General features: G+C 37.6%; 1 protein-coding gene across 1 annotated transcript; it reads left to right on the top strand.

The window, feature by feature from the left end:
* The first annotated feature begins 1,382 nt into the window (after nt 1-1,382).
* slc44a4 (solute carrier family 44 member 4) lies at nt 1,383-22,563 on the top strand. Its single transcript, XM_053334057.1, has 22 exons — nt 1,383-1,428; nt 11,979-12,027; nt 12,259-12,332; nt 14,052-14,130; nt 14,224-14,323; nt 14,410-14,541; nt 14,643-14,703; nt 14,908-15,028; nt 15,715-15,798; nt 15,987-16,099; nt 16,376-16,498; nt 17,130-17,229; nt 17,455-17,547; nt 18,076-18,178; nt 18,294-18,553; nt 19,504-19,598; nt 19,906-20,009; nt 20,713-20,786; nt 20,923-20,993; nt 21,699-21,793; nt 21,876-21,960; nt 22,445-22,563. The coding sequence occupies exons 1-22, from the start codon at nt 1,383-1,385 to the stop codon at nt 22,561-22,563; spliced, it is 2,181 nt and encodes a 726-aa protein (XP_053190032.1).
* Nucleotides 22,564-25,114: the final 2,551 nt, after the last annotated feature.

Consider the following 25,114-nt stretch of genomic DNA (forward strand, 5'->3'; position numbering starts at 1 on the left):
ATCATCAGAAGCTGCATAGGTAACTAGTGGATAATATAATGTATATTTGAAATGAATTCAAATTAAATAAGGCTCTTTATTTAATAGGAGGGAAAGTTTTCAAGCATAAAAGTAAAGTATTTATGGTCACGTCTTGAAATCGCCATGCACTCAGCCAATGTGTATTTGACTTTTTTTTCTTTGATTTTTATTATATTGGATCATTTGAACTCTTACAAAAATGAAATTCTTAGAAGTTTAGAGGGGAAAATCATTATTTGGTGGAGCTATTAACAATTGATAGACATGACATGAAATGTGAGTCTGACTACACACTGCTTTTGTAACAAAATGAATCAGGTTCGATGCCTTTCAGCTCCTGAAAAACAGATGAAATGTCCGGAGAAATGAAGACATGAACCAAACGTTTCTCTTCCCAAGTTTTCTCTGAGGGGAGCGGGGAGCGTCCCTCACCTTAGTGACCTGGGTGCAACACTACCTGAGCATAATTGGTTCCGCTCTTCTATTTTCCCATTGACATACATTTTGTCATAGCTTTGTCTCCTAACAAATGTAAAATTAAATATTTTGGGTCTCAAACTCAATACTGAAGTGTTTGTATTGTTGCAATTAGCAAAACATTAATTAATGTAATAACATGTAAACAATATTTTCAGAAATACATTCACTAAGTCATCACATATTTTTGAGTATACCACACTTTTTGTATTTATTAATGTGCTAAAAGTTTATATTAATCCATTGTGTCAAATATTAATATGAAAAAAGCTGTCAAATAAATGTAGTGGAGTGGAAGTATAAAGTACCATTAAATGAAAATGCTCAAGTAAAGTACAAGTACCTAATAATTATACTTAACTAACTTGAGTAAATGTAAGGCAAGGCAGCTTTACATAAAAAAACACTATATTAAACAGTAAAAGTGGAAACACCCCCCCCCCCACACCACCACACACACACACACACACACACACACACACCTCCCACACACACACACACACACAATTATAATGAAAAGAAAACAGTAATAACAAATTAAAAAAAAGAAAACACAAAAGCTCGCCTAAAATAAGAGAGTGACCATGAGTGAGTCCTCCTGTTTAATAAATGATCTTTGGCATCAGGTGTGCATCCCTCAGCAGCAGGTGTGCTCGTGACGTCATGCCTAGTTACAAATGCCAGGAAGACAAAAAAAAGAAAAAGAAAAAGATTTCCTCACTTGGTTACCATGTTTGTGCAGAGGAGGTAGTGCTCTGGCTTTAAAGGCTATAGTTTTAAAGCTTTTTTAAAGTGTATTTTAAAAGGAAAAGAGAGAGGGATATTTTTTATTTTTTAAAAGGAAGTTAAAGTGAAAGTGAAAAGGTGGAGGCTGAGGCGGAAAAATGGGTAAAAAACAGAAAGAGGAGACAAACGCGGAGTCCGAGTATGGTGAGTTGGCATCCTCCGTTATACCTCCGAGGGTTCACTGTCTTTAAGATCATATATATCTCTAATTATCTCACTCTGAGCAAATTATAACGCTGTATTATACTATACTGAAATTTAGGGCTCACTAGTAAAGTTTATAATAAATACTTTGCATGACAGCGTTGTTTTAGTCTGTTAATGTTAGTTTAAACTTTAGGAAAACTCAAATTTGATGATGAATGTTGAATGATCCGCCTGTTTATTATTTACTATCGACATGAAAAACGGACTTATTCAGCAGGTCCAAAGTTTGCAAAAGTCTTCAGTTTTGTCTGTGAGTAGCTTGCATGTCTACCAGAACATCCCAGAGATTTGACATTAAGAGGAAATGCTTAAAATCAGCTCCACATGTAAAAAATAAAAATAAAAATAAAAAAATAAAAGTTACTCTACTCAAATTTAGGGCTCACTAGAAAAGTTTATAAGTTGGATTTATAATGAGTAAATTGCATGACAGTGTTTTTTAGACTGTTAATGTTTAGTTTAATTGATATTAACTCCACCTGTTTATTTAAATAGACATTGTTCACAGCATATATCTCATTTTTATATCCTAATCTTTAAAAAAAAACTACCCTTTTATGAGCTATGGATATGAAAAACTGACTTATTCACCAGATCAAATGTTTGCAAAAGTCTGCAGATACTTGACATTAAGAGGAAATGCTTAAAATCAGCTTGGCATGTTAAAAAAAAGGATAGCATAGCACACAATAGTCTTCTTTAACCCTCACATACTGTTCATATTCTGGCTTTTCCCAATATCCCCTCATAGTTAATCTCTATATAAATAATTTCGGAACCACAAATCATCAATGAACACCTCATCAGTCATTAATAAATGATAAATTAGTAGTATAGTCTTAAATATGTCCAGTCACACTTTATATAATGGTTCATCGTTATATAACACTGGAGAACTCTTTCAATGAATGATGATGATAAACGATGCAGAAACAGTATTTTTTAAAGGTGATTTCTGAATTTCTGAATAATTATGAGTCAAACATTAAATAAAAATGCATATCAGCTGCACAAAACCATTTTTAGAAGTTTAGATATTTCCATTTTTTGTATTTTCGGGGTCACATGAGGATAAGTTATCACATTTCTGCCTAAAAGAAAAGTTTTTAAGGTGTTTTTTTATCTCACAAATGTAAAAATAGGTCAGAATAGACCCTGAACAGTATGTGAGGGTTAAAGCTCGGTTAGGACCCCCCTTTTATCTGACTTCTCCTAATATTTAACTTTCTCTTCTGACATAAGTGATGATAAGCTTTTAACTTTCCAAGCTTAAAGAAATCCTTTTAAAAAAGACAAGATAAAGATGTTAATTAAATCATTTTGCCTTCTCACTGTGTTGAGGGGTCACAAGTACACATTGCTTAATTTTACGACATCTCGAGCCAAAACGAGGTCAGATACCTCAGCTTTTACCGTAAACACATTATTGTAATAAAATGTCATTAGTCATAATGCTCATTACGAACAGGCGTTGTTTCTGACTCGTGGTTTTAAATGAAGTTCGAGCAGTTCAAACACTTGTATAGGACAACAAAATTACCTATTATACCCATATAACATTCCCTGAGGTGCATTTAAAATAAAAAGACACAGTTTAAATAAAGACTAAAGCTAGAACAGCAGAATAATCATATCAAAATTCACAATATTGTAATGACTGCAGGCTCAGTAGCGCAGGTTGTTATTGCACATATAGTATAAAGAGTGGATTCAACATTACCAACATAGTTTATTGTACAAATCATAAGAGTATATTTCACATTTTCACTGTACATGTTCAATAACAGCTTATATCACAGTTCAGACGGGATAAAAAAAGGTATAAATTAGACATAAAAATGACAAATCCCTAAATATCAGTGGCAGTGACAAAAGATGAAGAAGTGACATGTTGCCAAGATTAGTGATTAATGTAATTAAAGATAAATTATTCAATTATCTTTCTTGATTAATCAGTTCACGTCAGTCATAAAAAAAGAGAAAATCAGCAAACTCTCACAAATAAGTTTAGAAATGGAGATTATTGGTATTTTTTTTTGCCTGAAACCAATAACAAGTACTTAATCATTTAAGTAGTTGCCTAATTACAGCACTGATTAATGGCTATCGTTGTGGCAGCTCATTATTTATTTCATTGATGCTGTCGACCAACTTTTCCTCTGAAGGAGAACTGCAGTTATCTTTCTTGATTAAGTTTTGTTTAACCAACCATTAAAATCAAAGTATAGGCATGTTACAGTCATTAAAAAAAGAGAAAAGCAGCAAATTCTTACAACTAGGAAGCTAGAAATAGAGATTATTGGCATTTTTTTGCCTGAAAACAATAACGTAAATCATTAAAATAGTTGATTTCAGCTCTAATATCGCTCCTACATAATCTCTAAATAGCTATTGACCAACTTTCCTCTGTGAAGGAGAGCTGCAGTTATCTTTCTTTATTGATTAGTAAAGCAGCAAATTCTCACAACTAAGAAGCTACAAATAGAGATTATTGGCATTTAAAAAAAAACTGACTTATTCACCACCAGGTCAAATGTTTGCGAAAGTCTGCAGATACTTGACATTAAGAGGAAATGCTTAAAATCAGCTCAGCATGTTAAAAAAAAGAATAGCATAGCACACAATAGTCTTCTTTAACCCTCACATACTGTTCATATTCTGGCTTTTCCCAATATCCCCTCATAGTTAATCTCTATACATCATTTCGGAACCACAAATCATCAATGAACACCTCATCAGTCATTAATTCTCACTTAAACCAATAACTTAAACAAGTAATTGATCATTTCAGCTCCGTTATCGCTCCTGCTGACTCTTTTAATGGCCGCTCTTTATATCATAGATGCAGAACTCATCACATATAACTCAGTAGTGTATCGTGGCTGTTTATGCAGACCCATCACTTCCTGTGACAGTCTCTTATTGTAGTGATGTGTTGTATAAACAGCAGCTCTCTCCGTTTCACTCGTCCCTGTTTGCTCTTCGTGGCATTTGATGAATCGACAGAGTCACTCGTCTGTTGACAGTCTGGGAGGTTTTTAAGTAAGGCTACAATACACAAACCCTCCCTGCAGGTAAATACCGTCGGACTTCACGTCTACTCAAATAACGCGATAAACAACAGAGAAGAAAAGGATGATGAGAGATGATGAAGAGACAGTTTTACTAATCCTGTCATTACCGTGACGACTGAGAAAGCTTTTTGTATGTAAATGTTGGTGTTAAATTAATCATTGTTGTCTTACCGGGAATCAGCTCCCTACTATTTCTTCTTCTTCTTCTTCTTCTTCTTCTTCTTCTTCTTCTTCTTCTTCTTCTTCTTCTCTACTTCTTTTTGTTTCCAGCCTTCAAGAAGAAGAGGAAATCCATTTGAATGTTAAAGCTAAAATTTCAGACCGCTCAACGTTACCCAATAAAGTTTGGTAACGCAGTTGTTTCTTTTTCTAAGGCCCAAAGGTGTGAAATTAAAGCATCTATAAATAATAATAAATAAAACAATATAGAAATGACAGCAAAATAATAACCATTCGATGTTTGAAAGGGTGTAAGGATGAAGGAAGTAGCTTTTCTAGTCATACAACCTTCACTTTACTCCTGACTGAACACTAAATATTCAACACGCCAGATCATGAACTGTAACACAGCAAGATTTTGGTGAGAAAAAACAAATGAATCAATATATATCAAAATGTGCAAAATCTAAAGTCCAAATAACATGGCCGTCTCCCTCTGACCCTGCATTTCTCTTTTTTTTTTAACCAATGTCAACAATTTTCCAATTAATTATTTGACCTGTAGTATTTTTCCTTTTATTCTAAAGATGAATAGTGATAGAAAACTTTAATAATTAAATGGGCGTCACTGATTATTCACACAAAAGCCTCCATCAGTGAGTCATGAGGAAATATACCAGTTGTGCCACCTGTGGGAAAATACTGTGTGTGTGTGTGTGTAGAGTCACGGGCCACTTACACCTGTTCAATCTAATCTAAATACAACAGAGGTCATTGTGGATGGTTGTGGTACTGAAAAGTGCTCCTAATAGTTTGCCCTCCTCATGTTTGTTAATGGAGTGGACAGAATATTACGAACCCACATATATACACAGTTCAGGATGTATCAGCTGTTTGTGATCGAGTCAGAAAACAGTGACAGCAATGAAGGCCAGGATCAGGACTTTATCGACTTATTACAGAATAACGTAATTATCAGCATCATCATATGATACATGGACATGACTTTGATCATTCGTTAGATCTCAGTATCTCCACACTTCACGTTAGCAGCTAAGAGGCTAATCATGTCACATTGGCTAAGCAAGTAGTGTCCGCTTATATGGAATTAAAGGTAAATAACTCCCCAACCATAACGGCAGTCTGTGTTTTTACAGAAGTGTATAGCGCCCTCTCTCCAACCCCACCCCTCGCCCCAGTGATATAAAATTGTATTCAAATGACAATAATATAATTTATCGCAATTATTTCTGAGAGTGTATATCGTCTGATAAAAGTAGTTAATGTGAAATGACATGAGCAGCGACAGCAAGGATTTGCCTTCACAGATGCTGATTTAGCGGCCGCCTCCACAACTGAATACTACAAACCCCACTGCAGTACTTCTGTGTACTACAAACCCCACTGCAGTACTTCTGTGTACTACAACCCCCACTGCAGTACTTCTGCATACTACAAACCTCACTGCAGTACTTCTGCATACTACAAACCCCACTGCAGTACTTCTGTATACTACAAACCCCACTGCAGTACTTCTGCATACTACACATTTCACTGCAGTACTTCTGTGTACTACAAACTCCACTGCAGTACTTCTGTGTACTACAAACTCCACTGCAGTACTTCTGTAAACACCACTGCAGTACTTCTGTAAACTCCACTGCAGTACTTCTGTATACTACAAACTCCACTGCAGTACTTCTGTAAACTCCACTGCAGTACTTCTGTGTACTACAAACTCCACTGCAGTACTTCTGTGTACTACAAACTCCACTGCAGTACTTCTGTAAACACCACTGCAGTACTTCTGTATACTACAAACTCCACTGCAATACTTCTGTAAACACCACTGCAGTACTTCTGTATACTACAAACTCCACTGCAGTACTTCTGTATACTACAAACTCCACTGCAGTACTTCTGTAAACTCCACTGCAGTACTTCTGTGTACTACAAACTCCACTGCAGTACTTCTGTAAACTCCACTGCAGTACTTCTGTGTACTACAAACTCCACTGCAGTACTTCTGTGTACTACAAACTCCACTGCAGTACTTCTGTGTACTACAAACTCCACTGCAGTACTTCTGTAAACACCACTGCAGTACTTCTGTATACTACAAACTCCACTGCAATACTTCTGTAAACACCACTGCAGTACTTCTGTATACTACAAACTCCACTGCAGTACTTCTGTATACTACAAACTCCACTGCAGTACTTCTGTATACTACAAACTCCACTGCAGTACTTCTGTAAACTCCACTGCAGTACTTCTGTGTACTACAAACTCCACTGCAGTACTTCTGTATACTACAAACTCCACTGCAGTACTTCTGTATACTACAAACTCCACTGCAGTACTTCTGTATACTACAAACTCCACTGCAGTACTTCCAGAGATGTTTCACAATTTGATGGTCAAGAGCAACGAGTACAGCCTCCAGAAACACGGGACAGTCACTGATATATCTGTTAGAGCTGTACGTGTACTTATGAAGGGGTAGAGTACAGATGCCTGGTGTGTCAGAGTTTACCGGGAAGCCAAGACACACTCTGCGGCCCTGTAGCTCACGTAACACCTCGTGATCGTTTCCAGCAGCTAATTGCATTCATCCGTCCACTTTGTCAACATCCTCCCTGCTCTAGTCAAACGGGAGGAGAAGACAAACTTTGGAAGATTAAGTCATGGGTGGATTCACTCAGAGAGAAATGTCTACAGAGGAGCTTGACTCAAACCATGAGTTCAGTGGAATCAGACAATACATGTGTTAGAAAACTGGTACCTTCTTCAAGGTTTGGGCAGTAACAGGAAACTCAGGCTGCGAGTCTGACGTGTACCAAGGGAGTGTGCAGGATCAACATATCCAGTCTTATCTGGGATTATCAGGAGATACAGGCACTTCCTTTAAGACAAAACTACGAGATATTTACAGTTTCTTCACTTCTGGGCCTCCACTCGTTAACTCCTCGAGCGTGATGTCAGGTTAATAAAAGAGACGGAGCTGAGAGAGAGCTTTGACTTTAGAGTGGGTCAGCTGAGGTGGTAAATCAACGAGTTAGTTACTCTTCTCTTCAGTGAGCAGACCATTTATTGTGAAGACCTACAACAATGAGTGGGATCGATTTGCTCGATTCCTTTTCAGCCAAGTACAAGTTCCACCTCAGGCTGACACACTGGTATGTGTACATTAAAATGGCACACTGTCATCCTTCCAGTGATCAGTGCTTGGCCTCAATTAAAGTGTGATTGTTGAACCCTGCAACCCTTCAAAAGACATCATGAACAGGAAGAACTTCAGGCACAGCTGGAAACATCTGTCATCCAGATCAGTAACCTGAAGAGAGGCAGAAGCACAAAGCCCAGTATGAAGAAGACAGTGTTCCTCCTCCTGATGTTCGCAGCGATAATGTGAACCGAGGCTGCAGCGAGCACTGATAGGATGGATATTCATCAAGTGAGATGTTTGTTTTGTGCTTCACGGTTAAACAAAAAACAAAAAACTGCTTCCTTAAGTTTCACACATAACAAAATCCAAATGAGGACGGCATCCACCGAATAAGAGTCCTCAGATGTTAAAGAAATCATTTTAAGTTCAATAAGTAAATAGGAAGAAACTGTACGTAGATGTCACGCTATAAAATTTGCTTTTTGCTTTTTATTGTGCAGTATCAAACAGTTTCATGTCAATAAAATACTTGTTTTGATATTGTTAAATCATCAGCTTTGACTGTGTTCAAACTAAAGTGGTGATATTAGTAAGTGCTGAGAAACTGCTGCTGCAATTTTGCAACATTTTCACAATCCCCCAAAAACCAAACTCACCTAAAATGTTTTGAAAAGGGAAGAAAGGAATCAGTATTTGGGTTCAGAGGTTTAAGACTGTGTGGACACGGTGTTGAGAAATTAGTCGCAGAAGTTGCTGCAAATCATTGATGAGAAAATGTGTTTTAAAGCTGCTCGAAGCAACAAGAGGGGAAAAACCCCAATATAGTTAATAAAGCTAATGTTTAAAGCTAGAAAACCACTGGAGAGTTTAATCCTGACATGTAGTTTATCCAGTTTTTAAAAAAAAAAGGTTTAAAGTTCATCACACAACAAGGAAATGTCATCCATCCATAAAATGTTGTCATAAGTGGTTGGACTAGTAAAGATTAGAAATAGAGTTATAATATTGAGTCATGCCAGGTGTGTGACGTCAGGTAGATGTATAAAAGTTTAATAATTGTCTTTTAAGATATTTAAAAAGGTTAAACGACTCCTTTCATGTCCTGTTTGAATGGTCGTACAGATAAATAAAGAGTAAGTGTAAAGAGCTGCTGCCATTACTATCAATATGTTAAATGATCAGGAGTCAGGAGTCAATCACCTTTTCAATGGATCCGTCCCTTCCCTTCATATTTTGCACCACTTTGTAAAGATTTCTTTCTTTTCTTCTGGGACATTTGTCTGAATACTAGTTACCAATTAACCACGTTTTCATCTTTTTTTCCTTTTTTTTTTTTTACCGTAAAACATAAAGAAGGGAGAGGTTTGTGCCATAAAACCACTCAGTCTGTATGAGGCTGTTTTATCTAAATTACTTCTGTCATCCTTTCCTGTCAAAGCTGTCCTTCACAAACGTCTAATCCTTGTTTTGATTGAGTGTTTTAAAGTAAACTAAACATAGAGACATTTGTTTTTCTCTTCCACACCACTCCTCTTCATCCAGGATCAACCGATGACCTCACGTCACCTTTTTCTACCCTTTGCAAATCCGAGCTATAAAAAGGTGGAGGTGCAGCCTTGTGCATGTGTGTGTCCAGAGTTCAAATTTTTAAAGCTTTCGTCTAACTTTTTTTTTTTACAAGCTTATAAAAAAACAACAACACTGAGAAGTCTTTGTGCGAGTCATTTTATCAGGTCTTCATTTATTCTAAAAACTCATCGGTATCCAAGCAAGGCTTGAAATCTGATACTCGCCGCGTTGCAAGAGGCCGATGAACAGGTTCCTTTGTTAAGAAGACGTTATTGCTTCCTCGGTCATTTCTCTTGTTGTATTTACTCAAATGAAGGTTCAGGCACATAAACACTGACCTGGATACACATGTCAGGTCTGTTTGTGGACTCTCTCGTGATAAAAGAGGGGAATTTGCATTAAGATTAAATCTCTACTGCTGCACCAAGTAACTTATTCACACATTTAAACACCATTTAATATGTTCTCAGCCTGTTTGAGGAAAAGAAGGATCACATTTATTCATTAGACTTAATTTGGGGCAGGCCGAGCCACACAGCACTCACACACACAGACAGCTACTAACTTACTACATCCTGCATCAAGAGATTTGCATCCTGCTCAGACAACCTGACGTGACAGTCCGCCGGCAGTGTTGACACGGCCGCCGTTCATCCGTGTTCGTATTAAAGTCAGGGCAGATAATTTTATAATTGGTGAGCCGCCTGGCAAAGTGTCTGTCACTTGACGTGGAGCCGTCAGATGAAGACAGCACGTTAAATACAGCACCAGTCTAAAAAAAAAAAAAAAAAAAAAAAAAAAAGGGTTTAGGCACATTTATTTTTCCTTTTTGATTGAGAAAGTGTGTCCAAACTTTTTTAATAATGCTGTATTTAGAGATACTTTTCATCAGGTCATATTTAACAGAGCAATTAAGGCTGTTCATGCTTTTTCTTGCAATGTTCAGCACTTTTAGTTTGCTAGAAAATGAGTGTCGGAGCTCAAAAATGTTTGCACAAACTTAAAATTTACACAAAAAATATGACAAAGAATAAATAATATACAGTGCAGGATGTTACAGAAAATCATGTGTTAGGGCTGGGTATTGGTAGTCTATAACTTTTTGTTAAGCCGTCAAAAGATACCTGCAATCGATCCTTTTTGCACCCAGTGTTAGAATATATGACTATTTTCATGGATTTACTCACAGCCGATCAAAGCAAGCCCCAAAGTTTGGAGCATTTTGCCTCCTTAGTACTATGCAAGCAGACATGCATCACACTTTTTTTCTATACACATACCCACAACATGCATTTATAAGTGTGTGTGATGTACGCTGTAACCCACATGCTGATTTTGAAAGTTTTGTATTGAATGAATATTAATAATTTAAAGACTTTCAAAATGAATTTGCATGAAAATCAAATCATTTAATGCTTCTATTCACATGATGGGTATCGAATGAAGTACTCAGTTGGTATCAGTGTCACTTTAAGGATACTTGGATTGGTACTGGTATCATAATTTCTCAAACAGTACCCAGCGAAAAAGTCTGCATCTTGTGCATCTGATGTGGATAAAAAAAACCTGTTTAATGGTTCAGATGAAGTCGAGACTAGTTCTCCCGGCCCGACCTGACTCTCATGAGAGGAATGTTTCCAGCTTTTTATCACCTCGAGCAAAATCTTCACAGTGTAGATTTAGTTTCTTTATATTGATTAATGACCCAACCATCACATGACGAAGCAAAATTGTGAATTCAAATTTCATTCAAATAACCTCTGAGCTGTGAGTTTTAGTGCTGCGCCTCAACTCGGTTCATTTTCTCTCCTCATTGTCTCACTGAGCGACCCACTTGAACTCTTCACTCTGCATGGAGACAAACTCGTAGTGTGAGATTAATGATACCTGCTCAATCTCACATTGTTTGTTGTTGCAGGTCGACTTTCTTGTTGTTCCAGGAAACAAAACCTGAGACATTTCTTTTCCTGTAATGTCTCTCACGCCCGTCACAGTGATTGCATCGTAAAAAACACTCATGAGCAACAAACCCATAAAATAATATATGAATTTCCTTCTTCTCTTGCTTCTAAAAAGTTTTCCTCGTTCATTTGCATAGTAATTCATTAACTCCAAAAACTGACGCAAGAAAACATGTTGTTGCTCAGAAACATAAAAGTCACACACAAACACACACACACACACACACACACACACACACACACACACACACACACACACACACACACACACAGACAGAGAGAGAGAGAGAGAGATTTAATCAGTGTATTTCCTTGAAGTTGAATTGTACATTACGTGCGATTACAACAGAGTGACAAACTAATGTGTCCTTGACAGTCTGCATGAAACCATAAACAAGGAAGTTGCTGATTAAATTATGACGCAGCTTTTATTGTGTCACCACTAGTCGGTCAGGTTATTGTATAGGTGGGATTTCATTTATGATGCATAAAAATGTTTTCAGGACAATAAACGAACTGATTTGCTGTCTTTTTTTTTTCTTTTTCTCTCTTCAGGAGAACCTGCTGTGTATGACCCGACCTTTAACGGACCCATAAAGAAAAGGTGAATCTGTGTCATCGCCTGCAGGCTATACACTCTTTTATTCTTTCTACTTACTAGCCTGCTTTTTTAAAACAATCTCCAATCCTCATTTTTAGCTGTAGCCTTTTAACATTCACTCATTATTTGTTTTGTTGATATTTCCGTCACATTTTTCAAACCTCAAAAAACCAAACACTGCCTATGCAAAGCTCCCGCCTGCCTCACTTACACCTGTTTCTGTGTCTTCATCAGAGGGTGCACTGATATCATCTGCTGTGTCCTGTTTATGCTCGTCATCCTCGGCTACATTGTAGTCGGGATAATAGGTGAGAATTACCTGATATCATCTCCACAGTCCTATGAATCTGTCACATGGTCAAACTGATGTCTTCACTTCTTTTTCGTCTTATCAATCCTGTTTGTTTCACTACTTTGAGTACACGTCTGTTTTTTCCCACAGTTTTTTTACTCTAATCTTCCTCTCTGCTATTTCTAAATATTTAAGTAAAACCTGCACTTACAAACTTACAAAATGTGAGTAACTGCAAAGCAAGAGGTAGTACACACGCCACTGGTTCCAGAAGTAAATTAAACCAGTCAAACCATTAAATGCTACCAAAGATAACGTTACGTGACACAGTTTGAGCATTTTACAGCCTGGATTAGCCTGAATGAAGATGAACGACTGCTTTAAGAAATATCTCATTATCGTTGGTAAAAGGCTTTCTGGGGTATAAAGGTTAACTATGACTCCCAAGATGCATTTCAGTAAAACAGAATGACCTTCCGCAGTTTGGCTAATGCTGTGAAGCTCCAGTTTTTTGAGGTCTAATCACCAACCACCAGGTTTTACATGTATTTGTTTCCTGGTTTATTAGTATGGAAAATAAAGTTGTTCATTGTATACAGCATATAAAGTAGACTTTAAGTTCATTTCAGGTCAATTCAGCAGCGTCTACATGAATCGAGTTTCCATAATTTGCGGTAAACTATGAGCAGCTGATTTTAATGCGGACATCCAGTCACCCGCTCTTTATTGCTGGTCATCAAACTCATTCCAACACGCAGGTCCTGCTCTGTTATCTAGAGTCAACAGAGAAGGTCTGATAGTAACACAGTCACTGTATTTGTGTCAGTGACCGACTGTGTCAGGAATAATCAGCTATTTCCTTCATCGGACGTTGTTCAAAAGCAGTAGCGGTTGGTTAAGGTCGATTTGTTGTGGTTAAGAGGAGAAATCTACCAACCATTGCTGATATGTTAAAGGCTGTATTAAACAAACTCTTCTACATGAGAAACAGGTGATAGTCGAGGAATTCAATATCTTAAGCTTGTGTGCAGCTAAAATCAAGAAATGGTCAATTATTTGCATTGTAATTATGTGGCAGCTGCTTTTGTGTGTTACAATAGGTGCATTCAAACCAGAGAGAGAGATGTCAACACAGTCAGACTGTTGTGCCCTCTTGTGGTTGGACTGAGATCATTTTGACAGGTGTAATCAGAAATTAAATATAAATATTCCTGTGGTTATAACATGTTGATAAATTATGATTAAAAAAGTGCAGTAGCAACTTGGCTGTATAAAATCACAGAATCTGAGGGGTCACCTCCATATTTCCCACCTCAATCAGAAAACAGTCATATTTAGACACTATTTTACCATTTTTTGATCATATTATTGTCTTTTAATGTCCAGAAGTGCAAGTTAGACATAAAGTGAACTAAAGGAGTTTTCAGCTTGAGGTAGTAATTATAAGCTTACAGTATGAATGTGATATACAGCTTATTAAATGAACCATGCCATGCTATCATGCTAACCATGCTAACCCTAACCCATGTGACTATGAATGGTCAGTTCTATCAACTTAACACCAAATGAAAGTGTGAAAATATGTCCTCATGCACTGTGACTGTTTTTCAATGTCAGACATAAGTGAGTAAATGGACACGATCCAACTCGACTAATTTGTCACCAGCTTTTACGTCAGTAGCTTTTATTCTCTTCTTCTTATCTCTGTTTTAATGTGTTTGTTTTTTTCTCTCAGCTTGGCTCTATGGAGATCCTCGGCACGTTCTTTATCCGAGAAACTCAACCGGATATTTCTGTGGCACCGGACCAAATCAGTAATTTAAACTCCCTCTACCCTTTTCGTCTTTTTTAAAATGTTTACTTTAACATTTTTGACTAATGCAAAATCTCTTTCTTCCTGTTCTCAGTGACAAACCCAATTTGTTCTACTTCAATATTCTTAAATGTGCGACGTCCGTCAACATAATGGCGTCTACTCTTAATGGTTTCCAGTGTCCAACCACACAGGTAGAGTCAACTCCTTGATTTTAATACTCTTTGCTGAACTCTTCCAGTGTTTCAGAAATAATGATCTGTTTTTTCACTAACTACAGGTGTGCGTTGAAAAATGCCCAGATCAATTCTTTGCCGTCATGGTGGACAAATACTTTCCTGGTGTAAAGCCAGCAGATGTTTTCACTCAGAGCCTCTGTGTGCCATCTCTAGACTTGGCAAAAACTAAGTTTGTGAGTTTAATTTGTTTTTATTTCTCCTTTTTTAAGTGCAGTAGTTTGTGTTATGGTCTGTATTTTTTACCCCATAATAATTAAATGTTTTTTTTCTCCAGACTGTTTCAGAAATTGTAGAAAAGGAGTTGTGTCCCTACTTCTATACGCCAACAACCTCAGGTGAGACGAGCTGCTCATGTGTATTAGCTTGTACTGCTTTTTCATTTTGCTCTCATGACATATTAGCACCAGATTAAAGGTCTATACCGCTGTTCAGTGGGTGACGGCTTGTGAGGCCAATGCATTGCAAGAGATCTATACTAACACATTATAATTGAATCCATTTCAAGCTATTCTGATTCCATTATTTTCCCTTCATGTTAGTGCTGGGGAGATGTATGCCCGACCTCAAGGTGCTGTCGGGTATACCTCCGAGCTTTTCCAATCTTCCACACTTGCCCGGCTCCGTCAACGACACCATCAAAACCCTCTTGAACGGCACTGCGTAAGATACAGCGGATTCCTTATTATGTCTGTTATATCAAATAAAATGACCTTTACACTGTGGCTGCATAGTTACTTAAATCAGACACACACATACACACACTTTAATAACTCTGTTGTTTTCTCCTCCTCATCACCAGGTATGGGTAGGTGGTTTGTGAGTCTGTAGTGTGTAGTGTTCACCTGTAGTGTAGCAGCTGTAGTTGCCACTTTAGTTATACACAGCGGCCGTAGATATCGTGTGAATCACTCTTTTGGGACTTGCAGCACTAGTATGTAGTCATCTGTAGGAAAATAATAACTCCTTTGCTCTCTCTTTTTCTGATTGTTTAGTGTGATCTTTGTCTTTTTAGTCTGCCTTGCTTTAATTCTGTCTTATCAGAGATGTAGTGGAGAGAAATTCACCTAAATTACAGTTTTACAAATCATTGTTTCTGGCCTTTTTAGATTTTACAATCACCAATAAGAGTGAATACCATGAATTAACTCTTTTTCTTTACCACTACATCACTTTTAGTCTCATTCTTCACATAAATGCTTTAACCTGTACACAATCATTGTCTATTTTTGTTGCTCTGTTAGTTTTATACAAACATATGTTAGTTTCTTATTTGTTTACCGTTCGTCTTTCACCTCATCCTTTGCTCTATCGCTGACTCATCCTGTCCTTGTATTTGCCTCCATCAGGGACATTGTGAATGGCTTCAATGCTCGAGAGATTGGCGTCCGAATCTTTGAGGATTTTGCGTCGGCATGGCCGTGGATCCTCGTGTGAGTTGACGTGCAGAACTACACTCGACACTGCCCCCTACTGGCAGTTAGTAGGCACTTGCACTAGTTATGCTTACATCTTGATATTTTCTACATCTCCTCATCCTTCAGCTTTGATCTCTCTCTTTATCTTTAACCCATTTTTGTTATATCTTCTCTTCTATCTTCCCCCCAACTTCCTCTCTCAGTGGTCTCGTAATAGCCATGATGGTCAGTTTATTGTTCCTGCTGCTGTTGAGATTCACCGCTCCAGTCATGGTTTGGGTGCTCATCATAGGAGTCCTGGGTGCTGGAGCTTATGGTAAACACTGAACAGAAGTGATCAATTAATCATGCAGTTTAGAGAGTCTGCAGGTCTTTCTTTATTGGGAATTAGGTTTGATTGAAAGCAGACAGTTTGGATTTATATCTGTTCTTTAATGGAAAATATTGCTGGTCTTATTCAATTTTGCTCATTAATGGATTGATATAAAGCAGTTTTACATCTTGGATCTGGACACAAATACAGTCCACTAGGGGCAATTCATTTATATGTGTTTATCTGTGTATATGAATAGTTTTCTCTTTTTCCTCGCAGGAATATGGCACTGCTACTGGGAGTACGATAACTACAACAGAATCTCTGCTAGTATTAATGACATCGGTTTCACTACCAACTTCAATGTTTACCTGCAAGTCAAAGAGACCTGGCTGGCCTTCTGTAAGTCTGGATAAAATACTTTCTATGTGTAATATTAAAGCACTTAACAATGTGATATTTTACATCCTCAAATAATATATAGTTTTTTTAGTTTGCCTGCTGGCTTATTAGACTTTTGAAGGGATTATGATGAACCTGTCTGGTTACTAGCTGTCTGAACAGTAGAATTAAACCTCCTTTTGTGTAAATAGCCTGATCTGGCAATGTTTCAACCAAGCAGCCTTTACTCAGGCAAATACAGAGGAAATGAGAGTTATAAATTGGAGATAACCACTGATAATAAATACTGAATCACATCAAAACACTCATATCCAAAAACAGACGCTATAAAACCATTGTGGGAATACACACGTGTGCATGTCGTTTTTACAACACTACTTGATTAAAGACTGTAAAATGCTGCAGATAATAAATGACTCTGATTCAAGAGTTATCACATTTCCCCAGAAGTAGTAAACACTTCACATACTTTTAGTTTCATACTGCAGTTTCCCACATGCTAAAAAATCTCACGTACTGTTTTAGCGTACTAAAGCTTGTTAGTATGGAGTCCTGCTTGGTTTTCACTTGTTTATTCGTCCTTCTTGTCACACTTTTTTTCTCATTATTCTCCACCTCTCCTCCACCTCAGTGATCATCATTTCCGTGGTGGAGGGCATCCTTCTCTTAACCCTCATCTTCCTGCGGAACAGGATCCTCATCGCCATCGCCCTCATCCAGGAGTCCAGCAAGTCAGTCGAGATGTTATCAGATTAAAAAAACCTCAATTCTTATAATTAGGTTCTTTATTATAGATTAAGATTAAATAACAGCAATAGTGAAAATGAATTTATGGGAGTCAGCATTTTTTTGGAAAACAACTTTTAGTCTTATTATTGTGCCTTTTTTTTTTAAGGTTGTCTGTATTATATCTCCATGAAATTACCTAACGATGTGTGTGTGCCCTCGTTTTACAGAGCGATCAGCCACATGATGTCCGCTCTGCTCTACCCTATCATCACCTTCGTTCTCCTGCTGGTGTGTGTCGCTTACTGGGGTGCCACTGCTTTGTATCCTTTAATTTAATGTGAATATATATGTGTGTGAATCTATTTTTGTCTGCAGGATTTTTAATTGTGGTCCCCACTTAAATTTAGTTTGTGATATTCAAGGTCTAAAAATGTCTTAAAATGTCTGAAATTATAGAAGTTAAGGCATTAAATTTGAGCTGGGGGCAGAGTGATGAGCATAATTATATTTGTTCAGTTTATGCTATTTATTATTATTTTGCATAACCAACCAATCAACTTATTAATTAAAGTAAAAATTAATCAGCAGTTGTAACTATAATGAAACTAATCATTAGTTGTAGTTCTACTGTATATAAATGACTTCAAAATGAGCTCCAATTCAACCCACTACAGCAGTAAAATCCTGCTTTTGCATTAATATGTTTCAGCAATAGTATTTGTTCCTTAGAGATATTAAAAAGGTCTTTAAAAGCCATTGAAATGTGCAGATATCCTGTTAATAATTCAGTGTTCAGTTACAGACTATAATCCAGAGTATGAGTGCTTCTCTTTAACTAATAAATGTAGATATTTGGCCACTTCAGGAGCCCCGATATACAGAGTAGTGGCTCTGAACTCCACTGAGGGTGACTGTAGGGATATCAACGCCACCGATACCTGTGACCCTAAGGTGAGTGGGCTCCATGTGGTGTTAACTGTAGTGTGGATGATATTTACAACATACAGTAAATCTGCTCTTATTTTCCCCTTTAGTAAAGATTTTTAACTATCCATCTCCTCCTCAGAACTTCACCGCGTCAGCTTACCCAGGCTGTTCCTCCGCCAGCTGCATCTTCATCAAATACAACGACGAAGGTCTCCTCCAGAGGAACATCTTCAACCTGCAGATCTACAACGTCATCGCTTTCCTCTGGTGTGTCAACTTCGTCCTCGCCTTGGGGCAGTGCACGCTGGCGGGGGCCTTTGCCTCTTACTACTGGGCCTTCGACAAGCCGGGCGATATCCCCATGTTCCCCCTGTGCGGAGGATTCATGCGCTCACTCAGGTACGTTAACGAGCTGCTGTCAGGTAACGAGAAGTGTGTCTGAAAACCTGCAATCAGCAAGGATAACGTTTGTGGACTACATTAACTAATACTTCTATTGACACACAGTATTTCCCACAGATTATGAAGAAAGGCAACATTTTATTTTGTTTGTTTTAAAGTAGAGAGTAGTCTTGGATTAACAGTTTGATCCTTCCAGTATGACGAACACCACAGACTGCAGTTCCTACTCTGACCTCTAGAGGGCGCTGCAGACCTTCATACAACAGAGTTCAGCTGCTAACCAATACAAACTGTCTTCTGAGATCTTTTAACCTTTACTTACTGTTCATATTCTGACTCATAATTAGTCTCTACACCAAGTCACATTCATAAACTCCCCATTAGTTATTATTAAATGTTTAATTAATCCTTAATGAAGTTGAAGCTGAGTTTTTATCTATGGAAAAAAGACATTCACGACCACTATATTATGTCCAAGGAGAACATTATAGAGACTATGACGAATACAGCATGTTTGAATGGTGATTTTTTCTTTTTAATAAGAACAAGTCAAATTTAGACATTTGCATATACAAAAATGTGTATCGGCTGCACAAAAATAAAAATATGATGCTTTTTCTTTTGGGATATTTGGGTTCACTGTAGGGAAAAGTCCACCTGAAAGAAAAGTTTATAGGGTTTTTTTTTTTTTTTTTACAGCTCTCAAATGTAAAAATGTAAGGGTTAATTGTTCATTGATAGATTTTTGGTTTTGAATTAAAACAACAATGGTGCAGAGTTTAGTGTAAATTGCTGATATTAAAAAATCAGCTGTGTTATGGAGCCATATTCAATCTTATAATCCTGTAATGTGATACCATGATATACTAGCATTAAATCTATGATGTGCTGTATTCATTATTAAATACTCATATAACCTGGGAAACATGCTTATTGTTATATTTTAGGTACCATGTGGGCTCTTTGGCGTTCGGGGCTTTGATCCTGACTCTGGTGCAGCTCGTGAGGATCATCTTGGAGTACATCGACCATAAAACCAGAGGTAAGACTTCACTCCTCCTGAATGTGTCTCACCCAAAATGATACTGTGGTTGATTCATGTATGTAACTTGTAGATATTTGAAGTTTTAGTATTGGAAATGGATAAAAGTGCTTTATTGAATGCAGCATTTCCTCTTTAAAGATATCATATATGAATGTCTCTCTTGTGTCCTTCTACTTTACCTCCAGCTTTCTAACTGTATTACTGGAAACCTAAAACATGCAGGCTACATGTGAGAACACGTCTTTTAGAAATGAAACTGTGTTAAGACGGGGTATTAATGAGTGTTTTGTCCTCTCGTCCCCAGAGGCACAGAATCCGGTTGCACGTTTCATAATGTGCTGCTTGAAGTGCTGCTTCTGGTGTCTGGAGAAATTCATCAAGTTCCTCAACAGGAACGCCTACATCATGGTGAGCACATGGTGTTATATCACTGAGCCGTTCTTTAGGCTCCTCCTGTCTTTAACCTTCCTGTCGTCCTCCCGGGTCAAATTGACCCCGTCTGTTTTGACTGTTCCTTCCTTCCATCTGTGTTTCCTCCCTTCCTTCCTTCCTTCCTTCCTTCTTTCCTCCCTCATCCCATTTTCTTCCTTCCTTCCTTCCTTCCTTCCTTCCTTCCTCCCTTCCTCCCTCCCTCCATCCCCTTTTCTTCCTTCCTTCTGTCCTCCTTCCCTTCCTTCCTTCCTCCCTCCCTCCCTCCCTCCCTCCCTCCTTCTCTCTTTCTTTCCTCCCCCCTACCTTCCCCCTTCCTCTTTTCCTTTCTCCCTTCCTCCCTCCTTCCTTCTTTCCTCCCTTCTCTCCTCCCTCCTTCCTTCTTTCCTCCCTTCTCTCCTTCCTGCCTTCCTTCTCTCCTTCCTTCTTCCTCCCTTCCTTCCTTGACTCGAGGACAACAGGAGGGTTAAACATGTTACTGTAGAGGTATTTATGTTTAATAATTACAGTTTAGCACTTCCATTAAACTCATAAAGTACAATTAAAAGGAGGAAAATGTTCTTTTGACCCAGATAAAAACTGACTGAACTTAGAATTTTATACTAAATAAATGTAGTATTATTATTATTATTATTATTATTACATATTTTTCTAAAACTAAATTATTTCATGTCCTTGACAGATCGCCATTTATGGGAAAAACTTCTGCGTCTCGGCCAAAAACGCTTTCCTGCTGCTCATGAGAAATTGTGTCAGGTTTGTGTTTCCTCTGCTGACGACTGTGTGTTCATCACGGCCGGTTTAATGATCGGCCCCGTTACATGAAAAAACATTTACACACATTTAAGAGGCTGGAACGTGTTGGTCTGACCTGCTCTGTCTGTTCCTTCAGGGTGGTGGTGCTCGATAAAGTGACGGACCTGCTGCTGTTTTTTGGGAAGCTCCTGGTGGTCGGAGGAGTGGGTAAGGATGATGGCACCAGTGTGATAGGCTGGCTGTGCAAGACTCTGAAAATGTGTCAGAGCAATGTTTAAGACTTCAGGACTGAATCTGTAGAAGCTTTTAAAGGCAGATATCAGACTTAAGAATCTTGAAAGCTGCTTAATTTGTTTTTTTCAACAATGGATCAAAATGATGTGGAAAGGATTCGCTCGTATCACTCACCTGTAGATGCTATTTTTTTGTGTGTCTTTCAGTTCATTGTTTTAGTTTTACTTTAAGAATTTTTTTGAAATTTATTTTCTCTGGCAAAGTGTTGCAGTGCACCAAAAAAATCCAAAAATCAAATTAACACACGTTTAAATTTGAGTGTTTATATCTATATACTATGAAAATAGCCAATATTTTTCTATCTGATAGAGAACTGTACAGTATTGGGGAAACTTGAACTCACCAGTAAACCAGGCTTATAAAGACATTTGTTGCATATCAGCTAATATAGTAGTAAATACTTATTTAAGTACATTTTCAGATTTCTATATTCTTTAGAAGGTAACAAGAGAGCCTGTCACTCTCCAATATATGCCAGCTACTGTTGAAATAGCGTACTGTAGAGCAGAATGATCTTTTCTTGGATTAGATTAAATATAACCTAAAGCTCCGTGGAAACATTCAGCTAAAATATAAAGTCTCTCTGTTTTTAATGTTGGTCTCTCTTTCTTTTTCCAGGTGTGTTGTCCTTCTTTTTCTTCTCTGGTCGAATACCTCTACCAGGCAACACCTTCCGCTCCGAAACCCTCAACTATTACTGGACGCCAATTATTGTAAGTTTAAATTGCCCTTTACTGTTTTATGATAGTTGGTTATTCAGATCAAACTTATTCTGAATCATGATGTTGTTTTTAGACTGTGGTGTTCGGCAGCTACCTCATCGCTCACGGATTCTTCAGCGTGTACAACATGTGTGTCGATACGCTCTTCCTCTGCTTCTGTGAGTCATTTATTTTTAATCTAAAAGCCTCAAAGTTCACATTTAATATGGATTAATACTGAGTGAAATAATATTTAATTTACTGTAGACTGATAATTACATCTATCGTCATGTGAGCAAAAATCACATGCTTTAAAAAAACATGATGAATTACTGATGCATCAATTTGTTGCCATGGATACAGCCAACATATGGAAGATGGTAGTTTTACTGGAAACAAATTTAGGCACATTATCAAAATCTTAACGTGTGAATTTTAGGTTGATAATTTAATTAAAATAACTTCTGAGTCACATAAAATGACAAAACACACAGATTAGACGACGATGTTCTGTTTAATACAATCATTTTACTCACAGTGAATTACTGATGCATCAATTTGTTGCCATGGATACTGCCAACATGTGGAAGATGGTAGTTTTTCTGGAGGCACATTATCAAAATTCTCTGTTTAATCACTTTTTTCATAATTTTCCTCTCACAGTGGAGGACTTGGAGCGTAATGACGGATCTCAGCAGAAGCCGTACTACATGTCCAAAAACCTCATGAAGATCCTCAACAAATCCAACAAGGCAGCAAAAAAGGGAAAAGCAAAAGACTGAAGAGGCTTTCTCCCTAAAACAGAAAACCTCAGTCACAGATTTCCTTTTACCATTTTTATCCCTTAACCTTTTAAAACTTCTCTACACAAGTTTCCTTAAACTGATTTGCTGATTTTGCACGTTTTTTAATTACTATTTAGTTTTTTAATGTTTGTGCGTATGAAGGATTTAAAAACTGTAAATAAGAAAAGACTAAGTGTGTAAATGTAAGTCATGTTAAGACTTTATGTTACAAAGTATCCTACATTAGATCATTTTTCACATTTTTCAAGATAATTTAGATTTGGCTCCACGAACAATATCCGTTTCTGTTTAGTAAAGGTGGTTTAGCATCATGCTGAGTGAGCAATATTTTATCATGTGACTGATCTTCATCATGCACCAGTTAATCCGGTTAATTAGCCGCCAGTGCCAATAAGATTTAGATTATTTTTATTTAAACTCTTCCACACAGGATTCATAAGATGTGTAAGATGTTTTCTTCCACTGGAACAAAAACTGTCCTGATACAGAGAATATTTTTAGATATTTGTAAAAAGGTTTGTTTTATAAATACTTTTTTTTTTATCAACATAATGCTGTTGATTATATTGAGAATAATATAATAAAGTTGTAAATATGACTACTGTACATGTTCTGGTGTGTGTGTGATTTTTTTTTTTTTTAGCAGTAGATGAGATGTTTGGTCTATAAAATGTTGATCACTGTTTCCCAAAAGCCAAAGATTATGTCTTCAGATGTCTTTTGTTGTCATGACCAACCGTTTACAACCCTGTTTACTCTCATAGAAGAACGAACTAAAGAAACCAGAAAATATTCACTTTTGAGAAGCTGGAATAAGATCATTTTAACCCTTGTGTCGTCCTCCCGGGTCAAATTGACCCCATCTCTTTTGACTGTTCCTTCGTTCCTTCTTTCTTCCCTCTTTAATTTTTCCTTCCTTCTTCCCGTCCACCCTTCTTTCTTTGCTCCCTCCTCCTCCTTCCATCCTTCCTTCCTCCTTTCCTCCCTCCTTTCTTTCCTTCCTTCCTTCTCTCCTAAATTCCTTCCTCTTTTCATCCTTACTCCTTTCCTCCCTCCCTCCTTACTCCTTTCCTTCCTTCCCTCTGTCCTTCCTTGACCTGAGGACAACAGGAGGGTTAAATAAACCATTCACTGGTTATCAGATTTAACTGAGCTGGAGCTAAAAATGATCAAACTGAATGAAAAAATGTGGATTTTTTTTTTTTTATTGTTTGACTTGTTCCCCTCCAGAAATTAAACAGTTACCAAATGATTGTTAGCACCTTTTACATCTGGCACACAATAACTTAAATTTCCCTGACTACCTTACTGAGTATTTCTAACATTTACTGTATAACCCAGTCATGCATTATAATTATAATTTATTTACTGCAGTTACAAAACACAGCTGACTCACTCTCCAGCAAATATACAAAATCCTCCTATGACGACACCGATCTACTGAAAACCCTCAAAGCCCCACAGAGACTCTGAAGTTAAGTCTTGTCCAAATCACTGTGTAGAAACTATGGTTACGTCACACAAGTCACTCAGGAGCTGTGTGTAAAGCTGCTGCTGTTAATTATTATACGTTAACTTGTGAAGACGTTTGAGGAAAAATTAACTTCGGTTTAACCCTCCTGATGTCCTCAGGTCAAGGAAGGACAGAAGGAAGGACAGGATTAAGGAGGGGAAGAGGAAAGACATAAAGAGAAGGAAGGAAGGAAGGAAGGCAGGAAAGGAGTAAGGATGAAAAGAGGAAGGAATTTAGGAGAGAAGGGAAGGAAGGAAGCAAGGAAGGAAGGAAAGGAGTAAGGAGGGAGGAAGGGAGGGAGGAAAGGAGGAAGGAAAGAAGAAGTAAGGAGGGAGGAAAGGAAGGAGGGATGGAAGGATGGAAGGAGGAGGGAGCAAAGAAAGAGGGGAGGAGGGGAAGAAGGAAGGAAAAATTAAAGAAAGAGGGAAGAAGGAAGGAAAGAAGGAACAGTCAAAAGAGATGGGTTCAATTTGACCCGGGAGGACGACAGGAGGGTTAAAGGTTTCCAATTAATAATTAATCTTAGTTGCTTTTGTCTTTGGTGTCGTCATCAACGTGGTGACGTGTGTTTAAAGTCCTTCTCATGAATTGAAGTTCAGCTGTAACCAATGACGACACAAAACAAGTTAATGCTTTATATCAAGTTTTTAATCTCCTAGACCAGTTTGGGGTTGTTTTTTTTTTTGCACAATGTCTCCTGGTCACATCACCTGTTGTTTTAGTGTCACATAAGTAATGTAAGATGATGAGCACCCAGCAGTCGTCCTGTCCTCCACTCTACAGAGGAGTCTCTGAGTCTGGTGTGAGCGTTAAAGTGCTAAAATACCCGATTCACTAAATTTAAAAGACAACACAGTTTATTATATATTTAAAATGAAAGTGTGTTACTTTAGTTTTAGTTCAGATCTTTGACATGCATGTGTGTGTGTGTGTGTGTGTGTGTGTGTGTGTGTGTGTGTGTTGAATCCAATCATCACATTAGCAGGGAAGGACAGACATTTCTTTCTTTTTTTT

This window comes from Scomber japonicus, chromosome 15 (genome assembly GCF_027409825.1).
Source record: "Scomber japonicus isolate fScoJap1 chromosome 15, fScoJap1.pri, whole genome shotgun sequence".
Classification (NCBI taxonomy): domain Eukaryota; kingdom Metazoa; phylum Chordata; class Actinopteri; order Scombriformes; family Scombridae; genus Scomber; species Scomber japonicus.

Coding starts and splice junctions, on each gene's coding strand:
- slc44a4 (XM_053334057.1), top strand. CDS start 1,383: ATGGGTAAAAAACAGAAAGAGGAGACAAACGCGGAGTCCGAGTATG. Junction 20,010..20,712: donor ACAGGAACGCCTACATCATG/GTGAGCACATGG, acceptor TGTCCTTGACAG/ATCGCCATTTATGGGAAAAA. Junction 21,961..22,444: donor TACGCTCTTCCTCTGCTTCT/GTGAGTCATTTA, acceptor TTCCTCTCACAG/TGGAGGACTTGGAGCGTAAT.